This window comes from Alexandromys fortis, unplaced genomic scaffold (assembly GCF_014885135.2).
Source record: "Alexandromys fortis isolate MF-2015 unplaced genomic scaffold, M_Fortis_MF-2015_v1.1 scaffold_67, whole genome shotgun sequence".
NCBI lineage: Eukaryota > Metazoa > Chordata > Mammalia > Rodentia > Cricetidae > Alexandromys > Alexandromys fortis.
The window spans coordinates 2,542,290-2,557,866 of record NW_026067945.1 but is presented as its reverse complement, the minus strand read 5'-3'; the positions used below and the strand labels follow the sequence as shown (position 1 = coordinate 2,557,866).

Sequence of the window (15,577 nt, the reverse complement as noted above, 5' to 3'; positions counted from 1 at the left end):
TAGTGGTGAAGGGTACGGAGCAGTTTCAAGTATTTCTAAGCCATTTGCAGTTCTTTTGAAAGCCATTTGTAGTTACACAGCCCAGTTTGTAATTGTGTTGTCTTATTTGAGTTTCGTATGCTTGTCTTGGAATAGCTCAGGAGTCCAAGACACTAGAAAGGGAACAGTGAGGGGGAGGTTGTCTTAAATAGGAGATACGGGGTGGAGTGGGTTAGATGAGGGCACAGAAGGGGAATACTGGGAGTAGAGAGCTTCGAGCAGGAAGAGGGATGAGAGGTGGGGTGATGCAGGCATGGCAAGTATGAGAGTGAAGAAGGTATGAGAAAAACACTTGCGATTGACTTTTTGGTAACCTGGTTAGAAAACTTTATAAAAATTCAGAAGACAGATGCTTTGCAAAGACTAGACAACGCAGGTCTAGAATCAATGGATCATTAAACAAAAGCTCCAGTAGGAGTCATTGGTCAGGGAGGTTCCAAATTCCCCCAAACACTCCAGATTCCAGTCATTGCTCCTGGTCACTCTTGAGAACTAGTTGGTAAGACCCTACTTCTATAGACAGTACACACCTTAGCTGCAAGATGTCAAGGAATCAAGCTGAAATTGGGCTAGAAGATTCTTCCATACTGAATGGATCTCATGGTACCAGATGCTACTATGAAGGTTGATGTGGGGATAAAGACATTGGTTGCCTAGTCCAACTCTATGAACTATAATTCCAACCTTCTAGGTAAGATGGACCCAGGGGTGTAATGGTCTATTACATGGATAACCAACTGCTCTCTGATTGAATTTGGGGCTTGCTCTACAAGATGGAATCCATACCCATGGATGAAGAGGTCTTAGATCCTAGGCAGAGGGTATGGGAAACTTAACATGGCTGCATAGCTGAGCTGACACAACATCAAACCATCTCCTAAGTATATACATATGTTTATACCGAGAGACAAAAGCTGTTCTCAGCCTTAAACAGAGAATCTGCTCCTTGAAGGGAAGAGAAATAAAGGCAAAGGCCTATAACTCTACAAAACAATAAAAGACAGTTGAGGGCTCAAGCCTAGGCATGACATATACACTACCCCTTAAGTCTCAGGGACCACTATGGAAGAGAGGGTGAAGAGAAAGTAAGAGCTGGATGTGGAAAGAGGGGCTGAAAATACCATCCTCACAGTGGCTATGCCTACTGGCATTGGGTCCACAGAGGTCAAGTCTTCCTCATAGTCAGTTATGGAGGGGGAAAGGGCCCCTGGGGCCCAACCACACACTGCAGATTAATTGGCAACTGGAAGATTCTGTGAAGGGACATATGGCATCAATTGTGTACCCAACAGTGAGCCCACCAAGTTCAGGGAATTGGTTGTACACTCAGGTCCATACAGACAGCCCTGATGAAACTCTGGGAGACCCCAGCTAAAAGAAACAAAGAGGTGAAAGAAGTTGATCTGAAGGAGCAGCAGAGAGGTGGGAAGGTATGGAAGGGGAGGATGGATGGAGCTCACTGTGCACTGAAACGCATAGTGCACGAGCATAAAGTGAAAGAGCAGAATTTACTAACAACAAAAACAAAAAGTTTGCCAAACAAGCAGTGTAAGAGGCATTTATCTTGGTTTTAATTCTGAATTAAACTCTCAATTTTGAAATTCTCATTAATAATTTTAATAAAATAGGCATCGATTACTAAGTCTTTACTAGGTAGCAGGCAGTTTTCTAAAACTCTCGTGTGTAGTATCTCAGGTAAGCCTCTGGTTAACTCGTACTTCTATTTTACAGATGAGAAAATGAAGGCACAGAGATGCTCTAACCTGCTCCAAACCACACAGGTAGCTAAGTGTGGCATAGGATTTGATTCCGACCTGATTCCCATCCTTGAAATCAGCCACTGCACTGGACCTCTGCTTTCCAAGAAATACTAATTCAAGACCCCTAGTCTACAGAATGTAGCTGGCTTCCTTGGCAAAGACGGCTCCAATGACCACTCTGGCCATACCTCCCTGGATGCCGGTCAGCGTTGCTGTCCATCTACCTAAGGAAGAGGCATGGAACTGGAGTCTCCAGTTGTTTCTGCATTCTCCTATTGAGAGGAGTGAACAGCTTCCAGGCTAGCTCTAAACTAAGGGTATTTCTAGGCTTTTTGTTCCAGGCCCTCTGAGGCTTCCCCATGTTTAGACTTGTTTCTGCCAGTCAACACGTGGGGAATTATGACTGTTGAGGATGGACTGCCATGTGAGATAGCACACCGGTGAGCACCTCAAGTCACCCCATGGCACTCAGAGGGCAGCTGCAACTGCTACAGCACAGAGCACCTCTTTCTCCTAGAGGCCCGGGGTCTGGCCATTGGTTTTCACTGAGTGACCAGAAAAGCTGCTGACCACAAAGAAAAACCCACATTCCTGAGGCAGGATGGAGAGTGATGGCTGGTGCTCACCCACTGAAGCTCCCTCCGTGACAGTTCCATGTTTTAGATAATTGTTTTAGCTATTTATAAAAACATAAGCTATAACATTTTGTTTTTATACTAAAGCTATAAAAATGGTCCTATCACATTGTCTATCCAGCTGAGGTTGGCAGAAATCACTGGAAAGAATGGAAAGAGGAGGGGACGGGGCTGTGACATCACAAGGTAGGACAGGGCACCTGTCTACTCACCAGAATGGGAAGATGATGAATCGACTGATGAAGAAGACAACGGAGAAGATGAGGAAGAGGGCATTGCAGGTCTGCTTCCATCCAGCATAGGAGAACATCTTAGCAGACTGAAAATGAAACTGTCGTCAGTTAAAATGCCCGTGGAATGAATTTTAAAAATCATTGAATGCAGACATGTTTGGAAGCAACCTGGGAAAGGTCTGGGTTGTGGATAGGGACATAGATTCAATGAGATTAGCCATAAAGATTAGCCTTAAGGGTAGAGGAAAACCCTGTGCCCCAGTGTTTGAAAATCTCTATAATAGAATGCCTTAAAAAGATATAGAAGGGCCACACCTTTCTAAACACTAGAAGTCAGCACAATGACTCCTAGCATGCATTTTCTATCTCCCTGTCTTTGAGAGGGGAGCTGGTCTGGAGAAAGCCTGCACAGGAATTAGCCAAGCGCAATGTGAGTTTGGCTATAATGCTGCAGCTAACAGAGCAATAAGGACGCTCTGTTATGCTCTCCCATGAAACCCAAGGATGATGATGAAGAAGAAGGTGAGGTACAGGTAGGAGTTCCTGGTGTACAGGCCACACATTTAGGGAGTATGGTAGTTTGGATGGGAGATGTCCCCCACAGGCGCATGAAAGCTTGATCATCAGTTAGGGGCATTATTTGGGGATGTTACAGAGCCTTTAGGAGATCTAGCCTTGCTGAAGGCTCTCTCTCTCTCTCTCTCTCTCTCTCTCTCTCTCTCTCTCTCTCGTGTTTTCGTGTGTTGAGATGTAATCTCAGTCTCTTGCACCTGCTACTGTGTCTTCTCAACCATATGGATATGTAACCATGTAGAACCACATACCATGAACTCCTTAAATGGCTCTTGGTCATGGTATTTTATCATGCCAACAGAGACATCACTAACACAAGGGATCATGACTTAGACTTGGAAGGTTCAGAAATTACATCCTCAACCAGTGTCCTAAAGAGTAGGGGTTGGGTAAGAGGCAAAGCCCAGAGTCTTGGAACGACTAGAATGGAGGGCTTAGCTATATTCAAGTTCAGAAGCCAGACCAAGATGGGAATTTGGATATGTGCACGGATATCAGAATCACTGTGTGCCAACTCTGGATGGCAAAATGGTACTGTTGGGCAGAAATACCTTCAACACCTTCTGGACTGTGTAATGAAGAACCAGATGGTAGCCCCATATCAATGCTAAGTATCAATCAGGATACATAAAAATGTTGGGTTCTGGGTCTGAATTTGGACATGGAGAATAACAGAGGACCAGCAAGAGGCCAAGAGAAGGCAACAAACAGAGCAGATATAAGAAAAAAACTGTAGGTGTTGAGGCTACCTATCTTGCAGCTTCCAACTCAGGGAGAGTCTACTCAAGCAAAAGTGGTGCCAGGTCTGGGTTCAGTTAGAGCTCGAGTGAGAAAGCAAACGTGACAACTACTCAGAAAAACCACTGGTCATACATCTGTGGGAGAACACCAGAAAGAGGTGCCTGTCACCAGCACACAGGGCTGTCTCTACCCCCAGCTATTGCTGGAAGGCACTAGCCTTGTGTCTGAGCCTTGTGTAGATCATGACTTGTGGATCGAGAATGATTCATGACTAGTAACAATGTGAGACCGCGCTGATATTTTAACCATGAAAGGACCTCTAAGTCTGACATGCCATTTTTTTTTCTGTGTTTTACCCAAGGACTTGGAAAATTTTCAAACAGTAATGAGCTAAACCTTATAATATACCATAAGGGACTGACATGGCTTCTCATGTTACAGCTGGGGCTAGGAAACAAAACAATAAGTAACTTGCCCACGTCTCTTAGGGAATTCTGCTATGTGTATGAGAAGTAGAGGGAAGGCTGGGAAAACTAAGCATGCAGACCCAGCTTTAACATCTCGCTTTCCCTTAAAAACACAATGGAAATGTTTTAATGCTGGACACACACCAACACTGAGCAAATGAGTGTTCAGAAGCAAGACATGCGTGCGTAATTCTTAACTCAGACCTAATATAGCCTTCCTTTTTACCCAAGGCCACTGGGATGCGATCAGAGAAAGGGGTGCTTGTGGCAGAGGTGGCTGTGTTCAGAAAGCAGCGTGACACAACCCGGACCAGTTCTGCTCCGCTGAGCTGCCTCGAGACATGGGACAGCCTACCCAGCACTCTGGCTAAAAATACTTCACAGACGCCAGTTGCTTTGACATGACTTCAACTGACTTCTGGTTACTTCTTAAATAGGGTTGGACCAACTACCTTCTAGTCCGCGGGCTAAAGCTAGTCAGACATTAAGAATGGTTTTCATATTTTAAAATGTGTGTAAAAACAAAGAAAAAAAGAAAGAATATATGGCATAAATCACACAAAGCCCACAAAACAAGATTTTCTCTCTGGTTCTTTATCAAAAGCTGGCAGAACTCCAATCTGGAAGGATGAAATTCTATTAAATTTAATTTCTTCCATATCAACCCATATTCAATTATTAGCACTCCAAGGAGCAACCCCGAGTGTAAAGTAGTTTAGCATTGCTTTCCTTGGACTCATTATAAATGAGCACACTCACGTGAGTCAGCCACTGTCCTGGGAAAGGCTGCTGTAGCTACAGCAATGGATCATTCGAGCACAGCCCCACACCAAGAGAAGCTGATGCAAACAGCCAGGTGGAGGAACAGCCCCGCCATGCCTTTGTTCCTCATGGTTTGTATGATGTAGAAATAGGAAGGATTTTTGTCTCAGTGTTCCCCACTTTAAAACACTCTAAGCCCTCTTTATCCCTTACAAGAGGAATGCTGTTTTCCAAACATCAGTTGGCATTCCCTAAAGCAAGAGGGACTGGAGGCATTCAACAGGCAGCCAGCCACTGGCTCAAGTAGCAGAGGGAGCTGTCCAATTCTGAGGATCCAGAAAGCAAAAATTTCCAAGTTTTGCCTTTATAAACCTTGACCTGGTTTCTCATGTGAGTATTTCCTATCACTCCCCGGGTGGGCAGCGGCATGCAGCTGCCAGGAGCGCAGCCCCACAGACCAGCCTCTCACACACACAGCACAGACTGCAAATCAGACACCAGGAGGCTTCATCCCGAAGGGTCTGGGAGCCTGTACCTTTTTAGATTTGGGGGTATTTTCAGGACAGAGAGCTCTGCCAAATCACTCACAGATAATTCTTTCTGTGAGCACTTAGTGAAAAGCAGGCCATGGCACTGCTATTATTTTCTAAATGGCAGCCATTTACCTCCAGCCAAATGTCAGACACATCGTGCACAAGCATCACGAGGGTCCCACTGCGGATGTAATTAGCACACCAGGAGAAGCTCATCAGACTAATGGCAGCCAGGTGGTGGATGACATGAGCAAGGAAATCCTACATAATGAGAGAAAATGGAAGCCATTAACAAAAGTGGTTATTTCCCAGTGACTGGAAGAGAGAATAATAATAGTACCAGTAACTTACATCTGCCTGTTTTGACATTTAGCATGATAGACATATGTGTATATGTGTATTGTGTATACATATGCACACATGTATGTATATATGTATGTGTGTATATATGTATGCATGTGTGTATGTATATATGTATGTATGTATATATGTATGCATGGACTGAACATTTGTCATTTGACTGTAACTTCTGACACCCTTTCCATGGCTCCATACACTATATTCTTAGATTCCGTGAGTTTTTTTTTTTCTTGAAGATATCTGTGGGCCACAATGTGCCCACTAGAAATGGCTACACCAGCCTTCAACTCAAAGAGCATTTAATCAAGGCAGCTCCGTTTAACCTAATATTTAGCAGATCTTAACTTCGTTTATTAAACAAACATTTCTGCATGCTAGAATTTGACACTGGGTTAGTATATGAAGACCTGAGGCACAACAGTCTTTTCGATTCGCTTTGCTGAGAAAATCTTGTGGCTGCATTGAGGGTCTCACATGACAACTAGCCTAGTGATGCAATAAGCTAGGCAGCCCTGAAATGTGTCACTTTGTGACATGAAGAATACCTGTGACTCAGTTTCCCTGCAAATACAGCAAAGCTTTGTGTGCTTAAAACAAGATTTTTCATATGGATGGCTAAAACATTAAGGGGTAGGCAGTCGTTGCAAGTTCTTTAAAAACATTAGAAAGGATTTTATAAAGTGGTTTGCCATCAAAAAGATGCGGTGTGGAGGTAAAGTCCTCACATAACAAGGTTTTCCTGTGTGAAGGGACGCTGCCCTCCCAGGCAGAGAAAACAGAAAGGAGAACTATCTTCTTATTGATCATGAATACAACTTCAAACATAAAGCTTTTTGCTATAGGCATTTATCAGGACATAAAAGCCTGAGGATAATTTGAATTGGTCTATGCACTATCAAAAGCAAGAATAGCCAATGAGTTGAGCTAATAATACACAAAATACATTTTACAGGTAGAATAAGAGGCAAAGGAATGAAAAAGAAGAAATGAAAAAAAGTTTTGTGAACACATCACTTACCTTTCTCTTGATATCAGAGCCGAGGCTAAACAGCAGTGACCAATAAAAACTCATCTCCAAAATGTAGTACCAGTACTGGGACGGCAGCAGAGGCTGAGGAGAAGGGGGACATTCAGTCCTCTAAATGCAACCTCACAAACACCATGTTTTCATTTTCTGAGACCCATTTATATTCCACAAAATGGCAGGAAGCTGAAATGACTTCAATTCCCCAGAGGAATCACTGATAAAATGTCAAGGTGTTTAATTCCTGAAAGACTAGAGAAGCATTCTAAACCAAATTAAGTGTTTTGACTAAAATGTTTTAAAAATGCTATCGACGTGACTGCCTAATTTTAGCTTAATGTGAGAAATATTAGATACACAATTGTTTAAGGACTCTAAAATTGTCTTCTGAATAAAAGTAACTAAATTTCTACTGCTAAAATTGTTCTTAGCACTGTTATAGTAGGGAATAACTTGAGACTCTGAGGCAAATTGAGACTTGAGGTGTGTTATTCAGTGTGATGTGCACCCATTGAATGCAGCCTTTTAACATCTGCGGCCTTACATGGTCTCCTCCCACAATGACTGGGGCTTTAATCCTGGTACTTGGCCAACGGGACAGTAGCCAATGTAACACAAACAAAGCCTTCATGAGCACTGTATAAGAAAGCTGAGCTATCATACCAAAGAGGCCACAAAAAGACCATTCAAGTGCCAGCTGATAAAATCATGAGTATGACCACCAACTGACTTGGAATGTATGAATGATCTCAGCTGAGACCACACGGAACAGATCTGCTTCCCTTAGCCTAGGCCCAGTTGCCAACCCAAATCATGAGTCACCAATGGCTGGCACTTTACAGCACTAGGCTTGAGGATAGTTGTTATGCATCAGAGATAACGGTGCTCTTGGGAAGAGCAGAAGGGCTAGCATTGATAGGACAAGGTTATGGCCTGTGTGATGAAGAAGACTTCTTTCTGAGGCTTTCCTGTCCCCTTTTCTGGTGTCTCATTTCATTATTTGTATTATCTGCTTTATGTGTATGGATGTTTTGTCTGCATGTATGTACAGACCACATGTGTATCTGGAAGAGGACACTGGATCCCCTGGAACCAGAGATGTGGATAGTTGAATGTGACCATGTGGGTAATAAGGCTTAAACCTTGTCTTCTTGCAAGAACGGCCAGTGCTCTGAACCACTGAGCACTCTTTCCAGCTCACTTTTTGATTCTTGTTTGTTCGTTTGTTTGTTTACGCTGAGGCTAACATGCTAAAAAAGACTAATTTTAACCTGTTACTTTGGAAATGGAGTCAGAGGATTACAAATTCAAGGACAACCTAGGTATGTGCTGAGTGTAAGGCCAGCCTGAGCTCCCTAATGAGAGTCGGACACAAAAACAAAACCAACCAACCAACCAATAGACAACAAACAAAGAAACAAAACAGCCCACACTGAGATCTGGGGCAGATTAATGTGGTGCCGAAGTCAGGGAGAGGCCATGCTAGGGAGTACATACCTGCTTGGGATAGTCACGCCAAACCTCCCAGAGGTCATACGCCCAAGGTTTCTAAAAAAAAGAGGATGCCAGAGAGGAGACACAGCTGTCAGTCAAACACTGGTTTCAACAGGAAATAGAGCTCTTTGTGGTGTTTTTTCCTGTCACGTGCACTCACTCATGTGTTTCATCTTGCACAGATTCACCTGGATTTACTGATGTAATTCACTTGTGTTTATTGTTGCACAGACTCTCTTGTGTTTCCTTTGCACACTCTCTTGTTTCCGGTTGCACAGACTCACTACTGTATATTATTACAAGACTCTCTTGTGTTTATTGTTGCACAGACCCACGTGTGTGTTTCCTGCTGCACATTCGAGGTGTTCCCTATTGTACTGACTCTTGTGCAGATCCTGTTTCTTCTGTTGCATCTCTCCCCCTGTGAGCATTGGTTCACTTTCCTACACAATACTGTGAATCTCACTACTTACAGTGAATCTGGGGTCAATAACAGGACTGCCTTGATGAAGGAACTCTTTTGAACAAACAAATATGACAGCAAAATAATTTCTGGATCAGTTACTATATCTGTAGCTTGAGTCAGACAGTAGCAAATGCCTATAATCTCAGCACTTGGGATGCTGAGAGGGGAAGATTACAAGTTTATAGCTGTCATGGCTATATAGTGAGTGATAGCCCAGCCTCAGATACATATTGAGAACCCGTCTCAAAAAAGAGACAAAAATAAGCAAGCATATAATAAACAAAAAAACAAACAAATAAATAAATGAAAAGGCAAGAATACCTTGAGCAGCTACAGCAATAAAGCATCAGGAGGCCTATTCTGGGCCCTGCTCATGCTCAGTAAGGGTCCTGCCACTGAGCCTGAGAAACATCTTGACTCTATAGAGACATTTCTTAAACTGCTGAACTCTGGAGTGTTAAGTCCTAAAGAACTGTGGATGAAGTTCAGGGGTGAAAGGCAATTTACTTTGAGCCATCTGTATGGCTGACCCACTGACTAGAACTTCAGTGATTGTTAAAAGTTGGAATGTTGTGGCTCAGAGCCTAATTTTGATTTATCTTGAGGCATAGTTGGCCCCATTAATGGTCATTTATTATCCACCTCTATTTGTGACCTACCATCTTTATGGCTATTAGGCAAATTATTTGGAATATACAAACAGACCACTAGCTTCTACCAACCAAAGGTTAAAAGCATTGCCTTATGGCACCCAGATATACAGCTGTGGATACCCCGCTTTGCTCTGACCTGTTTGTCTGGAGCTCCCATCAATGTATTTGAAAGGTGTTTTCATTATCATTTGCCTTGTTCTGTTACTATAAAACTTTAGGAAACCATCCACACTGGAACAGGGCATTTAGGGTCACCTGTATCTGTGTTCCCGGTCACGGTCACTTTTACTTGGCTCCAGAACAAACTCTCCCTCTCTCATCCTTTTTGAGGTTAGAGCTTTGCACTGATAGAATTCATAGGCAAAAATACTTTAAATGAAAGGTGAATTCCAAAGATATGAAAATAACAACTTACATCATAAAGAAATGCAACTCCAGCCACAGTTATCATTAAGTAAAATGTAAACCGCCAGCTGCCAAAAGAAAGAAAAGGCTTCACTCTTCTGCAACAGTGATTGACATGTGAGGGGAAGGGACTCTGGTACGACAGGCTTGGAAGAACATATATCCTAGAGTATAAGTTCACCCTGGCTGTCAGTTCATCCTAAGCCCATATGGAAGAACCCTAACAGTGGAAAGAACAATACTGTGCACATTATAATACCTGATCTCAAATTATTCTCCAGGGCCACAGCTGTAAAAGCACCGTGAGACTCTCTCAAGACCAGACACATGAGAGTGTCACACATAAAGACAACTACTCTTTGGCAAAGATGTCAAAACTACACATTGGAAAAAAGACAGCCCCATAGTAAATGATACTGAGGAAACAGGATAGCCACATTTAGGGATTAATATGATTTATATTTCTCACCCTATACAAAAGTCAACATAAAATTATCAACCATATTAATGTGAAACCCAAAACTTTAAGACTCTTAGAGGTAAAAGTATGTAAAAAAAAAAACTTCAAGATATAAACATAGGCAAGGACTTTCTTGAATGGACTTGATAGCTCAGGCCACTAATAGAAATGAGAACTTATCAATTTCATTTATCATTTATCAATGAGACAATGTGAAATTAAAGAGTTTCTGTACAGAGAGAAACAATTAACACAGGGGAGAGACAGCTGAGCGAATGCCAACTACACCAGACAGACGACATAAATAATTATAAAATAAACATAATAAAAGAAAGAAAGATAGAACAAAAGGAAAGGAAAGGAATCCCCCCCACGAATCATTTCTCAAATCTAGAAAGCTATTGGTCCTCCTCTGACTCATGGGAGGGAATTTGCTCCCGGCTCTATAAATCTAATCAAAGGCCTGTGGCTGGAGGAGGGGCATAGGCCCTAGAGAGAAATCTACTACTGTCGCTTTACTGAATGGACAGGTTATAAAATGCCCTCCAAATATTTATGTTTACATCCATAGTTTAGTGCTGTTCTCAGGATTGGCAAGAAAACTTTCTTTTTGCAGTGGCCAGCAGTTCATACCAGCCACTAAGTGATTGCTGCGTGTTCTCAGCCCTAACTGGGACATCTCGATCAATCCCTGCCACAAGGCTCAGTGGACACTGCTGCAGAGGAGGCTGAACGATGGTAAGACCAGAGGTCAGGAAGGAGTGCTGGGAAATACTGTCTTCTTGCTTAGACATTAGCTCATAGCAGCACAGCGACAATGTGCAAGATCCAGCTGGCCAACATTACCACATGGATGGAAGAGAGTCTCATGAGCCCCACCCCCAGCAGAAGAACCTGTTTACAGATGACAGCTTCTGGAGAAGCATCACTTATCTTCAGAGGTATGGCCACTGGTAGGTTACCCAAGCTCGGGTGCACCCACACACCTGTGGGCAGTGCTCATTGCACTCAGAGGCTCGGTGCAATAAAGACGGGGACATAAATGTGGGAAGATGGGAGGGAGATGTGTTGGGAGAGGTTGGACATGAAGGTGGGAAGATGGGAGGGAGATGTGTTGGGAGAGGTTGGACATGAAGGTGGGAAGATGGGAGGGAGATGTGTTGGGAGAGGTTGGGAGAGGGGAGGAAGAATTGATGGTATGAACAAATACTTTATATATGTGTATGAAATTCTGAGTGATGTGCACTAGGATGGATTCTCGCACCCCTGCTCCTACATATTAAGAGAGCACACATGGGAGAAAGTCTTGAGACTTTCTAACCTCAGTCCTAGAAAGGAGAAACAGCAGTTAAGTCATGTTCAAGGCTCAGGCCAAGTAAATAATGTCTGTATAGGCACTGGGTCCACCTTAGAGTATGGGGGTCTCGTCCGCCCAGAAGAGGAGAGGGGAAACAAGGACAGTTAAGAGAACATCTTTCTCTACATTTAAAAAGAACTTTCTAAATAACAAATGTTTTTTTTAATGTTATTTAACAGTGTACACTGTTTACAATGGATTTCAAACCTTGGGGTTTCTCAGCAGCCATTCACTGTACATTTTGCACTAACTTTGGGTGTTGCACTTCTTGTAAGATTGCACGTGTTTCAGTTATTTAATGAAACCATTCAAATAAACCAAACTTGCTTTTGTTGGAAAGTAAAGAATGCAATTGGACCCTTCCTTCCTTCCAATGCCAGTGTGCTCTCGGCCATGATCACAACACCCTTGGTTATGATGGCATCACACAAGCTGCCCATCCTCCTTACCAAGATTCCCGGAATTTCTTCATCCTGCAAGGCCTTTCTTGATTCCGTCGACTCCTAAACCATCTCTCAACCTGGCGCTCTGTCAAGTTACACTTTTTTGCCAGTCCATAAACATCATTCTGAAAAAAAGATGAAAAGAATAAACAAACGATAGACAGTAGAGGGCCAGCAAGGCATCAGTGGGACGGGCAGGACACGGAGGAAGAAAAAAAGCCTCCACAGGCACACTCCTCCTGGTACATGAGTGCACGCACTAGTGTGCATGAACACACACACACACACACACACACACACACAACCGTAAGAACTAAGGCAAAGAACCGTCAGATGTCAAGCAGTTGAGGGACAGTGAGACTAAGTGGCAAAAGCTTGTAGACTAGAGCAGACAGGCACAAGATCATGAGCCACGAAATTTATTTCTATTGCTTATGAAACCACATTCACGTACACAGATCCCCAAGCCAAGCCAAGCAGACAGAAAACAGAAAATATGAGGATTCTAGCTTGTTGAGTACTAAGACCAACCAGCTATATGTTAGTAACAATCCATATGTTTGACCTGTATATATGAGCTTGCTAAGATTTATTTAGGGCCTCCTAGGTACCAGGTAGAGTAGCAGAGTTAATCATATTTGATGATTTGATTTGATTAACATCAAATATGATTACCTACAGAGACACAGAAGCTTGCCTGAGAGTTTCTAGGACTTGTGTAAGATGTAAAAATAGTAGCCACGTGCAACAAGACCTGGGCTGGTGGGCTTCCTGCTGTTTCACTCCGTGCTTTTGGTAGTCACAAAAGATGAGCCAAGAAAACCCAGCAGGTGTTGGTTATCTGCTTTCACAATCAACCTGATACACAGCCTATTTCAGAATAATCCAAACTATTTCCAGCCATTTAAAATAATGATTATAAAGTATAATAATGATGATTGCTTCTCCTCTGGGAAGCAGAAGTCTTACAGGCTATGTCTTAAAATAGGAAAAGCAAAGATGATAAATTACTGCCCAAAGGTGACAAATTCCAGGGTCTGCTAGAGCCGGAAAGGAAACAGGAATGGCCAAGAGGGCCCGGTCCATTTTGCAGTGCGATTTTAACAGGTATGTTCTGTCCATTAGACCCACGGTAACTAATGCTCTCTGCTTTCCCAAGGAACATGCTCTATACCAAGTTTTTGAAATGGCCTTGATCTCTTGAGCATTCATTTTCTAATATAAGAAAATTTCCTCTTAATTCTGTTATAAAAACAAAATAAAAAATCAAATTGCCTGAAGCTGTCAGCTTCCAGCCCGAGACACAGCTGCAGCTGATGGACAGGAAAGAACATGGCCCAGCAGATCCTACCCCAAAGGACCCGCTAAGACCAAGCTGTATTTCCAGAGAGGAAACACAGTCCTAGAATTTTGATGTGAAACTACTTTTTATATTATTAATCAGAGCTTTACAGTAAATTTAAGCTAACTGCACATGAACACTCTGGGGACCAAACAAAGCCTGCCTGTGGTCCAGACAGCTGCTCACCCAGCAGGTCAGGACCAGCCAGATGGCCTCTGCTATATCATCTTATAAGGACCACAAAGTCATCTAGAGACCAGGACTACAGCGCACAGTCGCCAGAAGCCACACGCTGAACACCGGCAGAAGAGTGAACAGTTGTGTATCTCTACTGAATGGCAGGCCCTTCACTAACCTGAAGAAAAGGAAAGAGACAACAGTGAACAGAACACACCAGAATTGCTGTTTTCCCACAAAGTAGCCCCTTTAACACCCTTTTATAGGTCAGGGATTCTGTTACTGTTGGTTGTTTTGTTTTGTTTCTTTGAGAAGACTGAACAGATAGCTGTTCACTGATCTCTACCTCTACTGGCATAATAAGGAGTGAGCAGGAGGGAGGCATCCCCTTTGTCCATGTGCCCATGCCGCCCTTCCAGGCTGGGCTTCTGCTTTCCACAGCAAAGGTTTCACACCTCAGGTCAGACAAGATGGCAGGACGACACTCCAACACAGGAGGCACCAGGTTCATACTCTCTGCAGAAAGGAAAAGGGTATTCCAGGGATCCAGGCAACGGAAGGTGGTGGCGAAGACAGGAAGCTGAAAACCAAAGACCTGACCCTGCTGCCCCTACTCAGGGAGCCTTGAGCACTGCGCTCTGCCCTGTGAAAAATGGCATTGTATAAAAGCATCTGCCACCTCCCTCACAGGAGAGGCTTGGGATCATGGGAGGAGCATGTGCTGTACAATAGCCCAGCACTGCCAACGCTGGAAACCTTTATACCCACAACAGAAAAATGACCGTGGGCTGAAAACCATGCCCTAAATAAAAAAAAATACATACTTCCTTACTTCTAAAATAACCTAAAAGCTTATTGATTCCCCAAAACAGGTTGTAATTCAAATGCTGGTGCTTCGTCCATCTTCTGTCACTGGCCTGTTCTGAGCAGCCGGCACACTATATTCCATGTTCTTCCGAGGGAAGCACACTGGGTCTCACTTTATCACTTAAATATTTTATTCAACCACTCACCCCAAAACATTCAAAGAACCACTCCTTGGTGGTAAACCAAGCACAATTTTAGGTGTTAGAGATTTAGCAGTGAGCAAAGCAATCAAGGCATTGTTTTCTTTCTAGAACTTTCCCAGGTCTTACACCAATCACACCAGCTTGATACATGCATCTAGGAGATAGCACCCATATGTGGCTGGAAAGTGGAGGCACCTAGCAGAAAGCCCACCTTGACAATATTGGCCCCCTATACTTAGATACTTTTTGAGAGAGGAGCCTTGCACACAAAAGCTTCCAGACATGTTCTATAAACACACAAAGCTAGCACCTAAAATGCAGATAAGAGTTCAAGTTGCTCTAGATGTCCTTCAATGGAAGAATGGATGAAGAAAGTGTGGAATATATACACATTAGAATACTACTCAGCGGTAAAAAACAATGACTTCTCGAATTTTGCATGCAAATGGATGGAAATAGAACACACTATCCTGAGTGAGGTAACCCAGATCCAAAAAGATGAACTTGGGATGTACTCACTCATAATTGGTTTCTAGAGATAAATAAAGGTCAGTGAGTCTATAATTTGATCTCCTAAAGAAGCTAAATAAGAAGGTGATCCCAAAGAAAAACATATAGCTATCCTCCTGATTATGGGAAGTAG

The 15,577-nt window shown here is 43.1% G+C and overlaps 1 protein-coding gene across 1 annotated transcript in view; it reads right to left on the bottom strand.

Annotated features, from left to right (window-relative positions):
* Cers3 (ceramide synthase 3) overlaps nt 1–15,577 on the bottom strand; it is a 92,999-nt gene that overhangs the window by 37,374 nt on the left and 40,048 nt on the right. The window contains exons 4-9 of the mRNA XM_050149175.1: nt 12,412–12,530; nt 10,156–10,213; nt 8,625–8,675; nt 7,122–7,214; nt 5,876–6,004; nt 2,647–2,753 (exon numbers count right to left, since the gene is read on the bottom strand). Of these exons, the coding sequence (XP_050005132.1) occupies nt 2,647–2,753; nt 5,876–6,004; nt 7,122–7,214; nt 8,625–8,675; nt 10,156–10,213; nt 12,412–12,530 (557 nt within the window). The remainder of the gene's footprint in view (nt 1–2,646; nt 2,754–5,875; nt 6,005–7,121; nt 7,215–8,624; nt 8,676–10,155; nt 10,214–12,411; nt 12,531–15,577) is intronic.